At 38.8% G+C, this 21,321-nt stretch overlaps 2 protein-coding genes across 2 annotated transcripts in view; one reads left to right on the forward strand and one right to left on the reverse strand.

Moving 5' to 3' along the window:
- LOC135084746 (uncharacterized) overlaps window positions 1-11,350 on the reverse strand; it is a 68,744-nt gene extending 57,394 nt beyond the window's left edge. The window contains exons 1-3 of the mRNA XM_063979485.1: window positions 11,064-11,350; window positions 10,896-10,939; window positions 2,187-2,325 (exon numbers count right to left, since the gene is read on the reverse strand). Of these exons, the coding sequence (XP_063835555.1) occupies window positions 2,187-2,325; window positions 10,896-10,939; window positions 11,064-11,160 (280 nt within the window). The 5' untranslated portion in view covers window positions 11,161-11,350. The remainder of the gene's footprint in view (window positions 1-2,186; window positions 2,326-10,895; window positions 10,940-11,063) is intronic.
- A 191-nt stretch (window positions 11,351-11,541) lies between these two features.
- Window positions 11,542-21,321, forward strand: part of LOC135085025 (myb-like protein X) — a 28,813-nt gene continuing 19,033 nt past the window's right edge. Inside the window, exons 1-7 of the mRNA XM_063979807.1 lie at window positions 11,542-11,583; window positions 11,712-11,859; window positions 12,559-12,614; window positions 13,174-13,336; window positions 13,708-13,809; window positions 15,815-15,895; window positions 16,813-16,988. Coding sequence (XP_063835877.1) covers window positions 11,779-11,859; window positions 12,559-12,614; window positions 13,174-13,336; window positions 13,708-13,809; window positions 15,815-15,895; window positions 16,813-16,988 — 659 coding nt within the window. The 5' untranslated portion in view covers window positions 11,542-11,583; window positions 11,712-11,778. The remainder of the gene's footprint in view (window positions 11,584-11,711; window positions 11,860-12,558; window positions 12,615-13,173; window positions 13,337-13,707; window positions 13,810-15,814; window positions 15,896-16,812; window positions 16,989-21,321) is intronic.

The raw sequence follows: 21,321 nt of genomic DNA on the forward strand, positions 1-21,321 counted from the left end.
GGATTAGAATAACCTTATTATTATTTTGTAAGATGACGATGTATATCAAACTAAATCAGAAAACATAACCCTTCTTATGGCGCAGTCGGGTAAAAAATGAGAAAGTTTGCGAGGATGGGAGGATTAAACCACTGAACCGATTCAGATGAAATTTATACTAATATTATAAATGCGAAAGTAACTCTGTCTGTCTGTCTGTCTCTCTTTTACGCGTAAACCACTGAACCGATTTTGGTGAAATTTGGCATAGATATAGTTTGAGTCCCGGGAAAGGACATAGGATAGTTTTTATCCCGGTTTTTTAAACAGGGACGCGCGCGATAAAGTTTTTCTGTGACAGACAAAATTACACGCGGGCGAAGCCGCGGGCGGAAAGCTAGTATGATATACCTAGATATAGCTTGAGACAAAGGGAAAAACAAAATCCTTGTGTGACAAACCGAAGTCTAGGACTTGCTAGTGAAAAATACTAACCGAATCCTACCTCCCCCTTTTTGAAGTCGGTTAAAAAACAACTGTTTTCACCCAACTGGTCAAAGTTCAACACATCTACTTGACAGGATTCCACTCTAACTGTTGTTAAGTCTATGTTACTCCACTAACCTAAATAGTGTTGTTAGCGTTCAGTTTGTCAGTCTGTGTGTACAAGGCCACCTGTGGACGGTTAGCGATGTTCTGAACTTTATTATGTAATTAACTGGGTTGGATTTTGAATAACATTAATATTGAGTAAAAATCTTGAGTTTTATTAATAACCATTGACAAGGTGCAGATTGAGCCTCTGTTATAAAAAATAAAATTTACGTGACCATCGATTTTTAGTTGGCCGATAGTTTGGCCCGATTCTAATGTATGAAGAATCGGCCAATACCAAATCAGTGTAATGTGCGCACTTTCATACATGCCCATTGCCCATACTGATTAACAGCCCGACCCAACTATCGGCCAACTAAATAGTCTTCCAGTGACTTGGCCGACTTTTAGCTTGGTCCACGGGCCAAGTCACTGTATTGAATTTTTAAGTATTTTTTCTTCCAGCAACTGGGCCCACTCTAAGATTCTAGAATAGATTTTTGTTGATTTGGTGTTTAATTAGTTAACAAAAACATTAAAGACGGGCCCAGTTACTGGAAGAAAAAATATTTACAAATTCAATCCGGCGGCTTGGCCCGTGGACCATGCACTCATGAATGAAATTCCTATAAAACCGTAGACTATAGTCTATGTTAATTTTAAACATATCTAAAGCCACTTTATTTACAAAATATGGAGTGTTTACTACTGCTGACTTTGCTGACCACAAACTGTTTCTATTTCTAATGGACTAAAGTTTAATTTCGTTTGCACATGGAGTCCAGGTAACACGAATCTGGTATCTCTTCGGTTATTTTGGATACCAATGCCAAGATTAGCAAAACAATATAAACGGGCTATTTCTACTACCGATGTTTGGTTTGGTCGGAGATTGATGGCTGGGTATACATATATCTTCGGATTTAGAAATAGTACAGCATAGTAACACTATAAATTGTTGCAAACTAGTACCTATTGCAACTAGATAAGAGTTACAATGCTACAGTATTTGGCTTAGTGAATATTTATGTCAAATTTCAGGACTAAAGTGTAAAAGCTTTCTTCCTTATTCATAAAAAATAGACAATCTTGTGAAACTTAAGATATAAAGTTGAAGATAATTATGACATACAAAATAATATGTTTGCATGAATACATAGGTATAGATATAATGTTTCTGTAAACCTTTGAAAAGACTGTTTCTTCAGCACTGGTCTAATAGTCCCAAAGCAGTGATGAAAGGACTTGTAGCCCAGTATGTTAACTAACTTTGTTAACATACTGGGCTACAAGTCCTTTTTATAACGCGAACAGCTAGGGACTGTAATTCACTGTTTATATCTCTCCCGTACACTACATCCAGGTATTCAAGGTGACAGTGAATATAGGCAGGTATGCACAGTCAGCGTCAAATAGTTTGTTGTGACACCCAAAGTGGCTAAAAAGTTAGTTGATAACACCTTATTCCAATTGTAACAGAGACGTTTTAAGAAATTCTTAGCTACTTTGGGTGTCACGGTTGACGCTGTTCACCCTAGACTGCATCTCAATTTACATCAAGTGTTACTAGCAAATGCCTGCCTTTTTCTGCATTAAAAAATGTTTCCACTCACCAAGTTGTATGGATCCCATGATCTGGGAAGACTGGATCTTCTTGTATGTGATCTCGCCGCCCTCCCCCACTCTCCGGTGGCCGATCTTGCGGTCCGACTTGTGCACTTTGCTGATGGCCCCCGAGGGGCCCACTGCCGGCTGTAAATGAGACATCATGTTAGTTTACAATTAATTAAAAAAGAAAGGATTTCCCAAAATTCACCCCCATGGTCGAAAAGCAAGCGAACACGCGGGCAACCGAGTGGCGACCACGGGCCAGAAGACGTTGCGTGGGCGAGCCTTCCACTAGGTGGACCGATGATCCTTCTGGACGCGGGCAGAGCAGGACGGTGGGTGGGAAAATTCTTGAAAGCATTAAGAGGATTTTTCAAAATTCATCCCCTAAACTAAAGGGATGAAACGGGGGTCGAAATGTAAGCGAATCCGCGGGCAAAGGCTAGTTACACCAGAAATTGTTTTTTTTTATCAAAGGAGACATTATGTTAAAATTAATCAATAAAGAAAGGATTTTCCAAAATTCATCCCCAAGACTAGAAGGATGAAACTGGGGACGAAACGCAAGCGCAAAAGCTAGCTACTCCAGAAACTGTTTTCAGCACATCCTACTATCTACTAATATTATAAATGCGAAAGTTTGGATGTCTGGATGTTTGTTACTCTTTCACGCAAAAACTACTGAACGGATTTTGTTGAAACTTTACAGTATTATTGTTTGTAACCTAGATTAACATAAGGCTATTATTTATACCGATCTGTGATACTAAATTTCACGCGGGTGAAGCCGCGGGAAAAAGCTAGTTAGACAATATTTTTGTTGCAAATTCGCCCCTTATTAAATTAAAACCATAAGATACCAGTATTTTAACTGGCTGTCGTCTGTACATCGGAAGTAGTCTACGAGGTTACATTTTACCTGACACGCGCGCCGCAAAGCGTGGGTGAACTGATTCTTCCAGTATCCAGTTACAAAGAGACTTGGATCAGTGATACTCAAATGCCCGTATTCACAATCATTACTATGAGGTCTCACTGTGATCTTGGACGCACAGGGTCACAAGGGTTCAACGCTGTGCGTTCGATTTGCTGCTTCACAAGCAAGCATCGTTTGTGAATACGGGCGTAAGTCGTAGATTGATATTTTCGCGTCTACGCAAAGGGACGGAACTATTCCCACCCCTCGTTCCCATAGCATCTCCTGTGTAGCCAGGATCTACAGCTTGATCGCCAATAACCCAACCAGTGAAGGTCAAGTTTGTCCCGAGGGAAAGTTGAACTGTCATTGGTGTAATTAAAATTGGTGGTCTTTGAGATGTTTATTCAATAATGATTAGGGGCAGCTTAAATAAACAATCCATTGGGAGCTTCCCTAAGATGAGAAGTAATGAGAACCAAAAAAAATCTTGGGCTTTTGGGGGGAAAAGTTCACAATCCCTCTGATGGGGCGAATAAATGGATATAAGTGGAATAATTCCAAGATTTTTTTGGCAATCCCCCTTTGATGGGGCGAATCAATAGAGATAAGTGAAATAATCCCAATCTTGCACCGAGAGGGTTTACGCAAAACTGAAATACATATCAATTTCTTCTTCTTCTTTGCCTGGCCCATTCCCATTTTATTTGGGGTCGGCCCTCCGCGTCCTGCGTCTCCAGGCGGCTAGGTCCTGGGTTGTCTTACTGTTAACTTGGGCTTCTTTAAGGTCGTTATTGATTACAGACATCCATATCAATTTGTCGAGTCGAAAAAGTTTGGGAAACTATGACTTAGATAATCCTACATGCTACAAAGCATCATCATCCAATGACTGGATGGATATTGATACTATCTTCATTGATTCTAAACTGGTAAACTTATTGGCATGTGAGACAATTGATTTTACACCCACATGTGTAGCACACAGGTCTAAGGCCGCGGATTCCTTTGTAAAGATGGCAAAGAAAATAAATATAAGTATGTTATGCAGTTGTAGTAAATTCGATTTTGCAACAAAAATATAGTGTGATGTGCTGTCGTCTGTGATATTTATATTTATACTAGTCAACATCATCATCATCATCAATTCACCCACAGAAGGTCCACTGCTGAACATAGGCCTCATTTCTCAACTGTTGATTCTCTACATAATTTGATAATATGAAGAGAGCAAAACGAAAAACCGTATCACGGTAATACTATCTATACAGTATTCCAACTCGACCATATTTTTGAAATAAATGTCAACAGCCGCGCGGTACGTCACGGTATGACAACATGCGATAGGGCTGCCCACCTGCAGACCCTATTTTCATTACATCTGCCTACTTAAAATTTCTATCTAGTTTTGTAAATGTATTTTGTGACTGTAATTTTTTATTTTATTTTGACAAACAAAATACTTTGTGAATGAAATAGGATAAAAATGCATGTTGGTTTTTGATTTGTAGATTTAATTAAAAAAATATATTTGTGTTAAGATTAAGTAACAAATCTTATGCGACCGTAAAATGTATGCGCCTCGACTGAGGCGTACAAAATCCTTAATTTTTATACAGGGTGTTAGGTAAATGGGTCTATAAGCCGATACTAGCCCATGCTAACATGTGCATATAAATAGTATGGTGAAGTTAGAAAATTGATATCATCATTTTAATAATTTTATTTTTTATACAAATCTGATTTTATAAATTTTATTTTGTAAGAAAATTAAAAAAAATAAAATTATGATATCACTGACCTGACTTCACCATGCTATTTAATTTTCATGTTAACATGGGCTAGTGTCGGCTTATAGACCCATTTACCTAACACCCTGTATAAATAGGTACTTGTAATTATCTTTACTAAAAAAAAGAGTGCTTACTGTTTAAAAAAACAACACATCGTTTATTACTGTGGCACATTCGCGACACCCCCGACTTTTGCATGTCGAGCGCATACCGAGATTTGAATTTCGAAGGAAAGCTCGCGTTTCGTCCGTTTATATGAAGTTACAATACTGTATGATAGTATTACCGTGACCGTATTGCGTTGCGTTTCGTTTGTTCGAAAGTGACATCTTTAAATTTTGTTTTTTCATTTATGCTTTAATCCTGTCCTTGATAACTATTGTTCACTTTGAACTACTTATAATCTCAGCAAGCTCTTCTCTTAAGTAACATGCATTCTAATCAGAAATTCATCAAATTTTGTTCAGCAGTAATAGGCTTAAAAATGTAACTGACAATATTTTTGCATTTAATAAGTAATTTGTATGAGGCTGGTTTTAGTGTCACGCGGACTGTCAGTGCGGATCGCTCCGCACAGCCGATTTGTATGAATTGCTAGGTAGCGGAGCGGTTCCTCCGGACCGCATTACTCTAAAACGCTCCCTAGAAGTTCATACAGATTGGCCGTGCGGAGCGGGTCCGCACCGGACGGTCTGCGTGACACTAAAACCAGCCTGAATTTGTTTTAGATTCTTTGCCCAAATATTATTCGCGTGTCTCTTAGCAAGTTGAATCGAATTTAACGTTTGTCGAACTAATAAATAAACCAAAAAATATTTAAATTTTAATTTAACAACAGGAAATAAACTGAAGTAAAAGTCCAACAAAAGTATATCAGGACGACCCGCCCACTTGTCTGTCACTTTATAAATAGCTAACACACTTCGTTCCTCACCAAAAATGGTCAACAATAAAGTATCGTGGTATCGTTATATTTGGAAACCTTTACCGTTACCAATCTTCACGATGCTTTTTTTTCAACATGACAATAGGTGTTAATTTTTGTTTCAACCAAATGACGTCTGCTGGACAAAGACTTCCTGCAAGGATTTGTTCAACGACCGGTCCTGCACTGCCCGCATCCAGGTGCTTCCCGCGACCTTCAGTAGATATTTAGTGGTGTATTCCACTTTAAACACCTGGGTGTCGACACTTTAGTGACCTTTCAATCAAAAATCAAAATCAAAAATATTTATTCTAAACTGAACAGGTGGCACTTATGAACGTCAAAATATAGTAATTAATAAAAAAAGAAAAGGTTGCCCTTATGGGGCACTTTACATGTCTCCTTATCTTTTGGGCCCTACCAGCGCTTCGAGACAAACATATGGCAAGTGCTGAGAAGAAACGCCGGAACAAACTCAGATGAGACTATGATTCCACCACCTTAGTATCAATCTATCCAAGGGTATTTTCATAGGACTAAGTATCGCCTATTGGCACCCAGATGATCCAGGTCGACCTCATAAAAGGTAGCAGGAAGGAGCTGGATACAGGCCGCTACCAACTGGGCGATATGGGAACCATTGGGGGAAGCCTATGTTCAGCAGTGGACGTCCTGTGGCTGAAATGATGATGATGATCAAAGTGGAATAAACCATTTAGTGTCTACTTATTGTCATCTCGAAAAGGCCATTTAGAATTTTAGACGTTTTGCCAACTGGGTCAATGACCTTCATCACGAAACGTAAACGTACAACATCAGAAATCACGTTTCATCTGAATGGGAGAGTAGACAAAGCACGGCGCGTCATCGCCACGTCATGACGTGACGCGCCACCGCTTCCGATTCGAAAATAAACATTAAATGCATTTTTGATGACTTCCCTGAAGATTTTAAACTGACTGAAGTGCATGGACCCTAATCTAGTGATATCCAAAGTGGTATATTAGGACCCCCAGGGGTCCATTGCAGACTACAAGGTGTCTAAGCTAAGCGTAAAATAATTAATTAGAGGTCCCTGGGATGGAATGGGGGTCCACAATTATAATAATCACCTTGAATCTCTGCTTTCTTTAATGATTTATCCATCAAATAGATAAGATAACAGACAGGTCACTAGGTGAATCTCCAGAAAGTTTTATTTATTTGTAATAGGTATACAAACAGTTTACAGTCTAGGCTTCAAGTTCTTCCAAACTAGGTAAGGTACGGAACTAAAAACCAAACTTCTGGTGCCTTTTTACAAAAAAGTTAAAGAAGCGCGATGAATCAAACAATATGTCAATTTAAACTGATCAACGCGAGCTTTTTGTATTATGGGGATTTAGGTCCAGTGTCTTTGTGACACCATGAAAGGCGAGAGGAGTGTTGCACCCTCCTACATGAGCGCCATGACAAGAAAGTAAAGAAATAACCTCAGATTTTTTTAATGTCTGGAGATTAAATTAAGAAGAGTTCAAGGCTGAAGAAATGAGGAAGGATTCTCCAGTGCGTAAGGAAAATCCCATGACAAACAAGGGTATAAATAAACCTGAAAGAAAGAAGTATACGTCACGCGCAGTTATGTTTTAAGGTGGTGACCTATCACGTACGCTGTTAACTATCTAACATTTGACAAAATCACCGGATTTTTCCGTAGTAGAATCCAAATAGGACTGACGGCATAACAAATCAAATAGTTTATTCAGTACATAGGCCCTTTCCAGGGCGCTTATACACGTCCCAAATATAGCTTACCCTACCTCACATAGCTCGTACGGGCGGGCGGGGCACATAGCTTGTAGAGACAATGGCCGTTGGGGCAGAAAAGTTCTCGAGTAGCGACCACGGGCTGGAAGACGTAGCGTGGGCAGGCCTCCTACTAGGTGGACCGACGATCTGGTAAAGGTCGCGGGAAGAGCCTGGTTGCGGGCAGCGCAGGACCGTTCATTGTAAAAAACCTTGGGGGAGGCCTTTGTCCAGCAGTGGGCGTCATTTGGCTGAAACGAACGAAAGAACCACCATTTTGGGACAATATAGACTGGTGCTGAGAAGTGGCGGAAAAAACTCAGTCACCTTGGTCATACAGAACTACAGATTCATTTCTTATCGCACAATCAAGTCGGCAGATGCATCTGAGCCAATTAAAAGTGACAATCATCATCCCAAAGTCCAAAATTGACTCATTAAATCCAGGAATCATGTCCTCATGTTGGTACAGCATACAAATAATGATGAGTCAACACACATATTGTGTAGCACTGGCCCCACGCCAGTGAGTTAAGTAATGAGCATATTATTTATTATATTGTCTGGGACACTGGTTCTCAAAGTTTAGGAAGCATACCCCAGGAGGTGATAATTTAGCGCAAAATTGTTTCTTGGTGAAAATGTAATAAGGCAGAAATTGGCTTGTGAATCAAGCCAGTGTCAGTAATTTATGAATAAGGGGGTAAAAAACGTAACTAAAACTCTTTGGCACAGAATAGATTTTTAATTAAGTCACCCCTCGTGGTAAGCTTAATATGCTTGTGTTACGAATGGATTCACCACGATAATCCGCAGCGCGGCGGGGATCGAACCCGCTTTCCTCGGAATGGGACTTACAGAAGTTACAATCTAGAAATCCTGTTCTGTCCTCTATCCAGTTCTTGGGAAAATAATTTAGTATCCATTACAGAAGCACAATTTGGCTAAAATTAAAAGGCATTTATTTCATCTCCCTTAGTCGCCTTATACGACATCCACGTGTAGAATGGGAGTGGTCCTATCCTACTATCATTGACTTACGCCAGTATTCACAAACAATACTTGCTTAAGTGAAGCAGTAAATCGAACGCACAGCTTTGAACAGAGCTCTGTGATTGGTTCGTGTGTCATCCTGTGCGTCCACGCGCACTGTGAGACCTCATAGTAATGTTTGTGAATACGGGCATTAATCTACTAGAATACAGATGATTTACGAATTATTGGTGTTATCAGCTATCAAATTAGATAAATGACACTGACCTTAGTCAATTGAGTCACATCATGACATAAACAAAAAAAATGCTCAGATATGTGTCATCAAAATAATATTTGAAAAGTTTATTACAAGACAATTTTTTAAAAGCTTTGCATATGGGTAGGAACTTTTTACCTCATTTAGTTTCAAGGTCAAAAAGAATTTCTTTCCTGGCAAATAGGGTACAAATTCCAAATGATTGGGAACCAGTGGTTACATTATTAACTTATGGATTTCTTTGGTGCCTAGGGAAAACATCATGTAGCTTAAATAAGTACTTCTGTACTAAGGGCACTAAATGAAATTAAACATGTATACTAGTGATCCGTAAATTTTGAATATTAGACTTATGTACTTATAAACATATTATTATGAAGCTAAACTAAACACTGAGGTATCTTTTGTAGACATAATAAAGAAGATTTTCCAAAACTAATTTAGTGCTATCAACTCTACACTTGCTAAATCACAATTTAGCAATTCCTACTTCATTGTCCATTCAGTACTCTGCCTTGCCTTCATAAAACTCTAAGGATGGATTTGACCAAACAAGAGTAAATATTAATAATCTCAGAATAAATCACCAGTAATTCGACATTTTGAGATATTTCCCATACTGAAACTGTCAATGTGCCAGTCATACCAGGAGTTATTCTAAGAAAAAAGTTTGATTGAATCGGGCCTAAAACAGTTAATTATCTTGTAATCAATTTACATTGGAAATAAGTCATTATTTAGTAGCGCTGTTATATCAATGTAAAGTTGAGTGAGTCTGTGAGTTATTGTTAATTGTTTATGTAAAAACTGTTTATCAACTGTATTTACATGGATTTTAATGGTCATTATTATCTGAATGATAATGTATTGTGATTTAAACAAACATTTAATCAGCAGACCAGTTCGGAAAATAACATTGAGTTTACTGTTATTTTTATTTGTATTATTTGAAATTAAGAGTATATTTTTAGAGGCACGGCAAAGTCTAAATAACCTGGGTTTTCTTAATTTTTTCATTGTTGAACCAAATTTAGACCTATCCATAGAGAAAGTAGGAAGGTAGGTAACCTATTAAGGCTGGACCTATACTCTGTAGGTAATGTAAGAACCTCCTCAGGTTTTAAGTGTTGACTGTATATTTCTTACTTGCACAGTGTTTCATATGTATATTAAGCTATATACAAATAGATATTTATCACATGTCGTTTTAACTATTCTACTCTGCCGTCACCACACGGCTTGTCACCAACCCCTACTCTTCCCGCGGGTGTCGTAAGAGGCGACTTAGGGACTACACATCAAACAGAGAATGGGCAGCAGCGCTCTCTGAAACACATCAATCTTTTAAACTGCGATCTCCAACCCGCCTGCCTAGCGTGGAGATTATGGCAAAACCCTCCACTATAGTGGAGGAGGCTCATAGTCCAGCAGTGGACTGTAAAGGGCTGTTGATGATGATGATGATGTTTTAACTATCCCACCATTGTTTTAACCTTCTTAGGTTGAAAAGCCTTGAAACAAGCAAGTTCTATGGTGATAACTTTATATTTACTACAGTAGTAGGTACCTATTTGATGTCAAATAAATGTCCATGACCCTGAATATAAAAAGAAAGATGAGTTTTTGACTAAATCTCTACCTGTTTTACAAAGATATCTCTGTATTAAAGTAATTTATACTTTAAAAAACCCTTATTATTTGATGTGATTATGAAAACAAAATAAATTATAACACAAACAAAAAGTTTCATGCAAAAGTGGGAGTAAAACATACTAACTGACATCATACCACAAACCATTCATGATTGTAGCCTATAACTGGGCCACAGAACAACCATACACATACATACAGGCGTACACAGACGCGCCGTGGTCATCCCCGCGTTATCTAGCAATTTCTCAACAGTACAAGTGAACAAAACTTGCATATTTAAACGGATAGCCGCTGAGGCATTCAATTTATTACTTTCTCCAACTAACAAAATGTTCTCGCGAACTATGAATGAAATTACCAACGTACATAAACAAAATAACATTCACTTACGTCGTATGGTGCATTTTTTTCAGCGATCGAGGCTTTATCGCGGTCTGAAAATGGAAAGAGCACAAATAAGCAACTAGGTTGATCCGAGATGTTCGACCGAGAAATACGATTATGCCATTGGTATGTTGTATAACCGATGTTGTATTATTAGATTTAGAAGTACACTACCATCGTCCTCGGAGCCCGATGGCCCGGTTGCGCTTTCAGTCTTTTTGGGGACTGTGCTATCCATAACTTCGATATGATCACTGTCCCCCGAGGCCATTTTTGTTTTCCTGTTACACCCCCTATTTTGAAGTCTCTCGATTCAATGTATGCACAATATTAATTCTCATGGCTCACATCACACTTGCATCGCTAGCACAATGATTCACTATAATTTAATTAGAAGAAATCAATTAGTTTACGCGAAAACGCTCGCCCGAAGCATTCGACTGACACGACCGCTCATTGTAACTGTGTTGCCAACTGAAAAATAAATTACCATTAATACCATAGACTAGAAACTTATGTCGACAGTGATGTTCTAATCTGCTTCTCCCACAAAAACCGTAAATCGTAAACAAAATAAGCATTTTAAGGGTTAAACAAAAAAAAATACAATCAAATGGCAACCATACTCTCTAATCTGTGATGGCAACACCGAGGAACGCCATGTTTATTTCTTTTCCGTCATTCCTTTGCCGCGGTAAGATTTTTAAGGTTATTTCTTATCTTGGCGTCTTTAGTTATTTTCGCTGAATAATACAACATAATATTATTAACGGATAGACGATTACTGTGTGAATAAACAACTGTGGTGTTTTGAAATTCCAGCCATTTAGCGCTACGGTGTTGGTATCGTCTGAAGCGTTTGCTATTTGATTTGCGGCATTCTATCAAAATGGGAAAAAAAGTGAGAGAATACAAGTCTGGAGACTTCATTTTCGCCAAAGTTAAAGGGTATCCAGCATGGCCAGCCAGGGTGAGTGCTATCAGGGCTTGTAACGAGCAATCTAACTTGCAAAAACGCTGTAATGAATTCTAATTGGATGAGCGCGGGAAGACATATTTGAGTGATGCTTTCCATCCGAATTTTGTGGCATTGCTTGTGAAATTGTGAGCATTTCAAGCTTCTAAACTCATCACAGTTCCCCACGATCCTGTTAAACCATCCAAAAGCCAGTTTCTCTTACAATAAAACCAAGAAATGTACATTAACATTGTGGACCCATTTGCCAACGCGTCGCCCACTCAGTGCGCTTACCCTGCATCGTTTAACAATATCTAACATGTTATCAGTGCTCAGTTTGCGAATACATTAACTACATTCGATGTTGTTGAAAACTTTAACAGTTATCACTGTTACAGCCATCTTGTAACCAATTTTGTACTGAAAAACTAAAATGCTAATTTAGTTCTTTGTTGGAATATGTTTGATTTTAAATCCCTAGTATTTTAAACAATAATGAGCATCTACTCAAAGTATTTAGAAAAAATATGTAAATACATAATGTAAAATGATAATTACTAGTTTTCATGAATAAAATAATTAGTTTTAGAACAAACCTTAGAATAAATTTATTCTAGTATGATGCACCATAAGTAGGTAACATTTTATTCGTATTAATTTATAATTCATAATGTTGAACTTTTCGATTGATAAATAAATTTTTTGTTTCAGGTACAAAGACTGAATGGCAAGAAATATTTTGTATATTTCTATGGAACAGGAGAAACGTAAGTTGCTAACAAATAAAATAACTGTATTTCACCCAGTTCAAATAACTTTTTTGAATTAAATACCAAATAATTAGCATAATAACTAAGGCAATAAAAGAAATTATGTCTAACAAGAATTAATAAAATGTGAGACTATGAGCAATAAATAAGAATTTGACAAAGCAAAACCAACTTGACATTTTATTATGTTTACTTCATTGCACAAAGAACTTTAACTTTGTCTCCTAGCAGGTAGTTGAACCCAGGACCTCCTGTTCTACATAATAGCTACTAAATCACTTAGCAATGGCATTAATCATGATACATAGAGGATTTTTTTGTATCTGCCGCTCTCCTATTCATTGCTATGCCTTTAGACACTAGAGGTGCACATAATAATTAGTAGGTAAAGGGTAAGGATAAAATCCATTTAATGCAATGTGAAAAAATAATTTAACTGGATGCAAGCCGCTACCAACCGGTTAACATGGAAATCATGGAGGCCTATGTTAAACAGTGAATATGTCCTATGGGTGAAATGATGATGAATAAATAAATAATATATAAACTCTTTCAGCGCAAACCTCCCACCGAACATGATATTCGACTACGCAGAGAACAAAGAGAAGTTTCTGACCAAGACGGTGAAGAGACGGGACTTCAACGACGGTGTGAAGCAGATCGAACATGACTTCGCTAATAATGTCCCTCTGGAGCAAGTTATTGGGCTGGCGGCTGAGGTGAGGATATTTTAATTTATAAGGCGGAAAGCATACCACCCTCCATATTTTTGGTTTCGAACGAAGAAAAATGTAAAATTTTTATAAATCTATACGTATAATTAAAAATAAATGTAATAATAATAAAGCCTGCTACTGAGAAAAATGTATAACACACATTTGTTATTGCAATAATAAAGATTTACAATTTGTATTTTTTTGTCACAAAGAGAAAGCTTTTTACCTAATAGAAACTGATCAGGCTGAAGCTGAAGGTGCAAGTGAGCTTAACTTAGAATCCTCAACCACAGAGGAACTGTCCATCTTACCTCCAACTGCCAAAAATCAAAACTGTTAACATTGTTGATAAAATTGCATTGAAACGATTACAGCCGCCAGCCGAAGCTGCTAATGACAGCGCTAACGACACTGCCAACGATACGATGGAAGAGACGACCGCCGACACCACAGCAGACGATACTGTAGCCGATGAGGTGAGTCTACAACGAATCATCATTTCTGCGACAAAATGTCCACTTCTGTACATAGGTCTCCCCCAATAATTTCAAGTTTGTAGGTACCTATTTTAGTTTCTGAGATTTCGTAATGAGTGAGTCAGTCAGTGTCACCTTTCGCTTTTATATAAATAGATCTAGAGAAAAGTTGTCAATGAGGGCTATCGTTTTTATACTTAACAGTTGGCACCCCTGGCGAGTGACAGGACCTTACTCTACAGTGGCGCCATCTTGATGAGTGCAAATGCGATAGTCCTCCTACCACTTTCGCGCTCACCAGTTGGTGCCACTGTCTTCGCTACTAGCAAGTGACAGGACCTTACTCTACAGTGGCGCTAACTGGTGAGTGCTAAAACGATAGCCCTTATTGGCTGGTGGTGTCAACTACACTTTTATAATGCGAACAACTGGAATTCGCTGCCTGCTGCTGTCCTTCCTGACACTATAATCCGGGCCTTTTCAAGGCGAGAGTGAATAGGCACTTACAGGGCAGATATGTACCATCCTAGACTGCATCTCACTTAACACCAGGTACGATTGCGGTCAAATACCTGCCTTGTCCTGCATAAAAAAAACATACTTCGACTCATATTGGCAGTACCTGCTTGACGCTAGTATCTAATAGCATGGATTTTCAACAGAGCACAATATATTGAGATGTACTTGTGTCTACAACGAAATCCTAGAGCAAATAGTCAGTGCCAACATTGTTACTGTGAGGCTAAGTAACAATTGGTCGAGAGGTCTGACATGAAAATAAGTAATATGATTTCATTACTTAATTTTATTAATTAAGGCTGGCTGCACTACCTAGCTTTAATAGTAACTATGACTATAATCGGTGCTTTTTGTATGGAGTTTGACAGACTTTTGACGTTTGTTCAAGTTATAGTAAGATGGTGCGACCCAGCCTTAAAAGGTCAAACCGCATTTACGCAGCGCACCACTGCACGTCGTGACAGTAAGGCCCAGTTCCTCTAGCATGAACAACTTTCGTCTTCGAATCGTTTGCGTATCCGATAAAATTCGATACTCGACCTTCGAATTAAACGATAACGTGACAATTTTGATTCTCAAAATAAGTTTCGTGCAACCATTTCTCACACTAAGTTCAGTTTACGACATGTTCACAAGGGCGCTGTTGTAGTTTTCGTACTAAATCTTTTGATGGCGATTCGAGTACGCAAACGATTTGAACTCAAAAGTTTTTCGTGCTAGCCGCACAGAACACACGGTGAAACGCAACTGCAACGAAACTGCAACTTCTAGTTACTTTTGAGTTGCATCTAAGTTTCTGCCATAGCGTCCGTTGAGAGACCACACATGACGCGACCAGTTTGAAACCGATTTGAACTGGTCAAACTGGTCGCATCATGTGTGGTCTCTCAACGGAATCTATGGCGTCAAATTATCCTTTCAATCATTTTGTATGGACTATGTCGCATTATGACAGCGCTGCATAGTTGCTTACGAGAGAATATTTTGACACGCAGTGCAGTGCCACGTAGCGCCGCGCAAATGCGGTCCGACCTTTAAGCCTTGGGCAGACCAAACGCAGGGCAGTAGCTGAGCTGAGCTGCTGCTCAGTTTTAATGCGGGCCCGCGCAAGTTGTAATACAAGAAACTCTTTGAAGTATGTCACACCAAATTTGATCGCGGGCCCGCGCTCCAACCGCGCCGCACTGCAACTGCCGAAATACAAACGAGGCGGCGCGGGTGCGGGACAGAAGCGGCGCGAACGCGGGCCCGCGCTGTTGTATTACTATGGCGGCCATATTAGCATGACACACCGGACGCAGGGCGGTAGCAGCGCGTTGAAAGCGGTTCGAATTCGAATATGTATTGAAATTTTTGACAACCGCCGCGTTGCAACTGCTTTGAAACTGCGCTGCTTTCAGTGTGCCTCAGCCGCGCTGCAACTGATCCGCACTGCTTCTGACCCGCGTTTGGTCTGTGGAAGCCTTTAAAGTTACATCTCTTACAGAGCGCTGCGAACGTGACGCAGAACGACACAGCGGTTGAAGACTCCGACGACGCAGGAGCCCTGGTAATAGACGAGGCTAAGGTTTGTTGTTTAGCTAACGGTGTCATGGAGGACTAACACACTAACAACATTAGGGGTTACGGTAATATTAGTGCACTAAAGCCCGGTCTGTGAGCACGTAGAATTTTGTCCAATGACCCCAAGCTACCCATCCTTATCGCTCGCGCGTAATTATATTGCTGTCGCGACTGTGCGACGCGCGCCCGCAGTGAGTGCGAGCGCGACATATAACATAATTACGCGCGAGCGATAAGGATGGGTAGCTTGGGATCATTGGACAAAATTCTACGTGCTCACACACCAGACTTTTTTTTTTTTTTTTTAATCTGTTTTTATTTAGGGACTTTTGTTTGAAAACATGTCAGTCCCATCGAATCTTAACCTATTATAAGCTTAGTAAGAGTTGAATTTGTGCACTAAAAATTATTAATTACTAATACTCTTATTCTAACTTTCTCTTTTCAATTCTGGCTTTCGCTGCTTGAACATTAATAGTCAAGTAGGTCTTTTTTTGCTCGTTCCCAATGAGTAACCCTGTTACTATTTTTTTTATGGGAATGGATATATTTTTATTTCTCTTTACGCAAAAAATACAAGTGTATATTTCTTTGGCACCCACAAGGTGGACCAACGACATCATAAAGGTACCGGGAAGGCGCTGGACGCAGGCCGCTACCAACCGGGCGACATGGAAAGCATTGGGGGAGGCCTATGTTTAGCAGTGGACGTCCTATGGCTGAGATGATGATGATTTTTTGTTATGCGATATTAGCTATGTTACTATATTATTATTTGCTATAATGCCACTAGGTATAACAAAATTGCATTTCAGTTTGTTTATTATGATTGATTTTTTTTTATTTACGTTTGTTTTTTACCTAACCGCCAAAAGGAGGGCTATGTTTTCAATAGTTGAACACACACATCTCTATCAACAGAAGGGTCGTAAAGGCAAAGACGCCAAGACACCAGCCAAAGAAGCCCCCAAGCCTAAAGAACCAAAAACGCCCCGCGGGAAACCGAAGAAGGATCAGGAACCAAAGGAGGATGAAGAAGAAAACGCCAAAAATGAGGAGATTGTCAGCAGGAGTGGCAGGAAGATCAGGCCGAAAAGGTAAGATTGGTTATTTATTTACTAGCGTCCGCCCGCGACTTCGTGCTTTGGGGGTGGAGTTTCGTAAAACCCGTTCTTAGTGAGCACCTACGTTCTAAAAGGAACACCCATGCAAAATTTGAGACTTCTAGCACTTGTAGTTTCTGAGATTTCGTGATGAGTGAGTTAGTCAATCAACCTTTCGCTTTTGTAGATATACAGGGTGTTAGGTAAATGGGTATATGAGCCGAGACTAGCCCATGTTAACATACTCATATAAATACTATAGTGGTGTCAGAAAGTGGATATCGTAATATTTAATAAAAAATATTTTCCCATACAAAACTAAATAAATTATTATTATTTTAATTTTTGGACAGCCCTACGATCGCGCAACTCCCTCCTAGGTCAAACGTGGTCAAACGGTATTTCATTCACAAAGGAGAACAACCATTTTGGGCCCAAGTTTGTACAGAGTTGTACATTGGTAGGTTTTTGATATTATATTACGCATACATTAGGGAGTATTTTACGGTAAAAATGATAATTTTAACTGATGTCGTAAGTCGTATACAATAATAAAAACGAATTAATGATTTAATCTAAGATAACGTAAAATGGAACGTTAAAAGTCAATCGATTAAAGACTCTAATACACTATAGTGTCCCACCAAACTCATTGACAGGGGGGCGCCACCATCGTTCAACTATATAGTTTCTAACATGGCAAAAATCGGAACCAGCGATCCGGTATTGACGGTGGCGCCCCCTGTCAATGTCACGGGTGGGACAATTCAGTGTATTTGATCTTTAAGAAGGTTTGTACTGACAGATGACAAAACTAAAATGATTGAATGAATTATTGAATGAAAATAATTCGTTTTGACATCTGTCAATGCAGCAATGTCACTTGCGAATCACAGATGAGACCACAGATTATAGAGTATGTCTTAAGGATCTAAAGGATGAGACTGTTGCGAATGCTTGTTGAATTGAATTAAAACGAATTAAAAGAAGAAGAAGAAATAAAACTATCGATTAATAACATTTTATGCTATTTCTAACGGATTCTGCTTGCGATTTGGGTAACTGACGACTGGATTTTGTATAAAAGTAACATTTTTTCTAGTTTTTTCTAATTTAGTTTTCTCGAGAATGACATTAGTTAGCAACCTCAAATAAACACAATAATAAACTAGTTTATGAAGGCATAAAAACGACATAAAATTTGTAGCTGTACAAATAACTTAGTACTGGGCCCAACGCTTCATAGAAAGTGGTTGTTCTCCTTTGACGCGAGTCGGCACCGCCCACTTTTATTATTACTTTTGAACCAATTCTTCACTTACCTCTTTTTATTGACTCTGCAAGCAATCCAAGGTATTCAGGGGGTAACACTTCACTCTAATTCACAAAACGAATCGCAACACATCTATCACATCCATCCACTCACTTAATTCACCTTCCCACGCTTTCAAGTGACCGGGTAGGTTCTTGTAGTGAAATCCTATTTTCAAGAACGGGATCTCCGGGTCTCCCATCGGTGGTATGGTGATGTCGATTCACCCACCCGTGAAAACATTAAGATACAAGGCATCGTGGAACGGAAGGTCTCCCGGACATAAATAGTTCATCACACTAAAGAAGACACAAAGTCCTATTGCACCAACACCACTCAACACACATCACCATAATTTCACTGTATTACTTAGCTATTTGAATATCTAATTATCCAGAACGTCAACAACAAAACATCGCAACGAACGCAAATTATTTACTGACAAAATAATGTAAACAAATAAACATGGCCGCATGGCGCATGCGCGGTGCAACTAGTGCGGGGTCATTATTTTTTCCATAAAATCGGTAATCGATATTGATATTACATAAAATCGATTAAAATATCAAATTGTTTGAAAACCATCTGAGTAATCAATAGGAATGTCTTAAAATCAATTATCGATTAATTGATAGATCCTACCTACCTGAAATCGCTCATACTATCGATGGGTCTAAATTAGTTTAACGATACCATTTGCATTGATAGAAGACATTGAAAAAAAAACAACACAGTTTTATTTGGTAAATTAAGAAAACCGTAATCTGCCATGCTTTTGGAAATGTTTTAGCTAAATTGAAATTTGCGATAAACGCTGTTATTTTTCTTAGATTAGAAAATATGATATTTTATTAACGATAGTATGAGTGATTGGGTGGCCTTTCGATAGGCTATTGATAGACAATCGGCAAGACTACTGTACTGACCAACTGGATTGTAATTACGGCACTGTAATTACGACACTTTGACCCCAGACGACTCGACCTTCATTAGTCAATCATGAAATGAAAACTTAACCCCAACCACATGTCGTCTCCATTAATGATTGGAAATTAATTAATGGCACCTAAATTTATTATTTGTAGAATAAAAATCCTTCAACGATTTATTATCGAACACGTGAAAAATCTAAATCGATTTTTTGCCTTCAATGTCACCTCCTTACACATCTCTACTCCTGCGCCGCGATGATCTTCCGACTCTTTCTTGCAAGTGAAAGCCGCCGTGCGATACGTCTTGCATCTCACTCGCACTACACGTGCCGGTCCCATTGTTCATCAACAAAAGACATTTCGTTGTCCTTCAAAGATTAAACAGAGCGTTGGACACATTTCTTTAATGCCTAAGGTTTTTTTTCAATGGTGTCTTATTTTTAGTTAAGGTATTTTTAGTACACAATACCGTGATTTACGATGATAAAATTTAGATGATTACCTACAATGTCTCATTTTCCTTAATCAAAGTTATCAAGTTTTAATGATTCGTTCCTTCATTCATTTCAGCCGAATGACGTCCACAATGAACGGTCCTGATTATTCAGTTTATTTAAATAAGTAAGTTACAGTCAATGAAGTACAATTAGTTCTTGACCACTTACTTACTTTTACTTATCCAAAATCCAAATCGAATCAAATAAGGTAAGGGAGTATTTGACTTGTGCTAAATCTTTTTAGATGGACTGATTCCTGGGGGATTGCTTAAGGTTTTTGCCTCTCAGAGACAAATTTTTAGGCAGAAAATTATAATGAATTCTGTTATTTGTTTTATCTACGCTAGTTTGTCGTACTATTAATTTTCAGGGGTGTCACGACGCAATTTGGCGACAAAAACTGAATCAGCTGATTACTCAATAATGGTACCTTTCCCAGACTTTCTGACACCACTATAGTATTTATATGACTATGTTAACATGGGCTGGTCTCGGCTCATATACCCATTTACCTAACACCCTGTAGATTTAAAAAGTTGCTTTATTACAAAAAACTCCATTATTGATACTGTTTGATAGAGGTCGTGAAGCACTTTCAGGATCAGTAACCAGTTTTTCGATGTCTTTTATAGTTTAGAAATAACTAGCTTTCCGCCCGCGGCTTCGCCCGCGTGGAATTTTGTCTGTCACAGAAAAACTTTATCGCGCGCGTCCCTGTTTCAAAAACCGGGATAAAAACTATCCTATGTTCTTTCCCGGGACTCAAACTATCTCTATGCCAAATTTCATCAAAATCGGTTGCGAGGTTTAAGCGGGAAAGCGTAACAGACAGACAGACAGACAGAGTTACTTTCGCATTTATAATATGGGATTGAGTAAGATCACTTATCGTTTCCATTCTGTATAACATCACCCTACAGCCAATAGGGGTGGAGCAGTAAAGAAAAATGTTGCAAGAAGAGGAAATATCATTAAAACTTTTCACGCGTACGAAGTCACGGGCACAGCTAGTTATACCATATTCGGATCTCATTATGATTTTAGTTTTAAGTTGAGCTACAATTTTCAAAGATCCGTACATCAAATTGTCAATAGCCGAAATGTAGTACGTAAGACTCGTACTATGTTTGCGATTGTGACATACATTAATTCTATTAACACTAATAGAATTATAACCTCTATAGGCGCCACGGAAGGAGTGACATGTTATGACGTGACAGTACATACAAATCTGCCCCCCTAGACAAAACGCACTTTTTGATCGAATCGAAAATCGAATCCGTCAAAACTCCATACAAAAAAGGGGCTTTTCGACCACTGTTCGACTGGTTTGCGATTATAATTTGCACTTTGTCTAGACCCACTGAAGTCTTGCTGACGTTGGACCGTTACAAAATCGCCCTCCCGTGCCGGTCCCATACCTCAGGCACTGAGTTAAGCGCTAGTAGACCCATAGAAAGCGAGTAAGCGCAAGAAAAGTGAAGCACTTCAAACTACACTCGGCATCAAATAAATCGCACCTCCCGCGACAAGCACTTATCAAACGTATGCATCCCCACTTCCCACCAACGTTGGTACCATTTGAA

This window comes from Ostrinia nubilalis, chromosome 27 (genome assembly GCF_963855985.1).
Source record: "Ostrinia nubilalis chromosome 27, ilOstNubi1.1, whole genome shotgun sequence".
Lineage (NCBI taxonomy): Eukaryota > Metazoa > Arthropoda > Insecta > Lepidoptera > Crambidae > Ostrinia > Ostrinia nubilalis.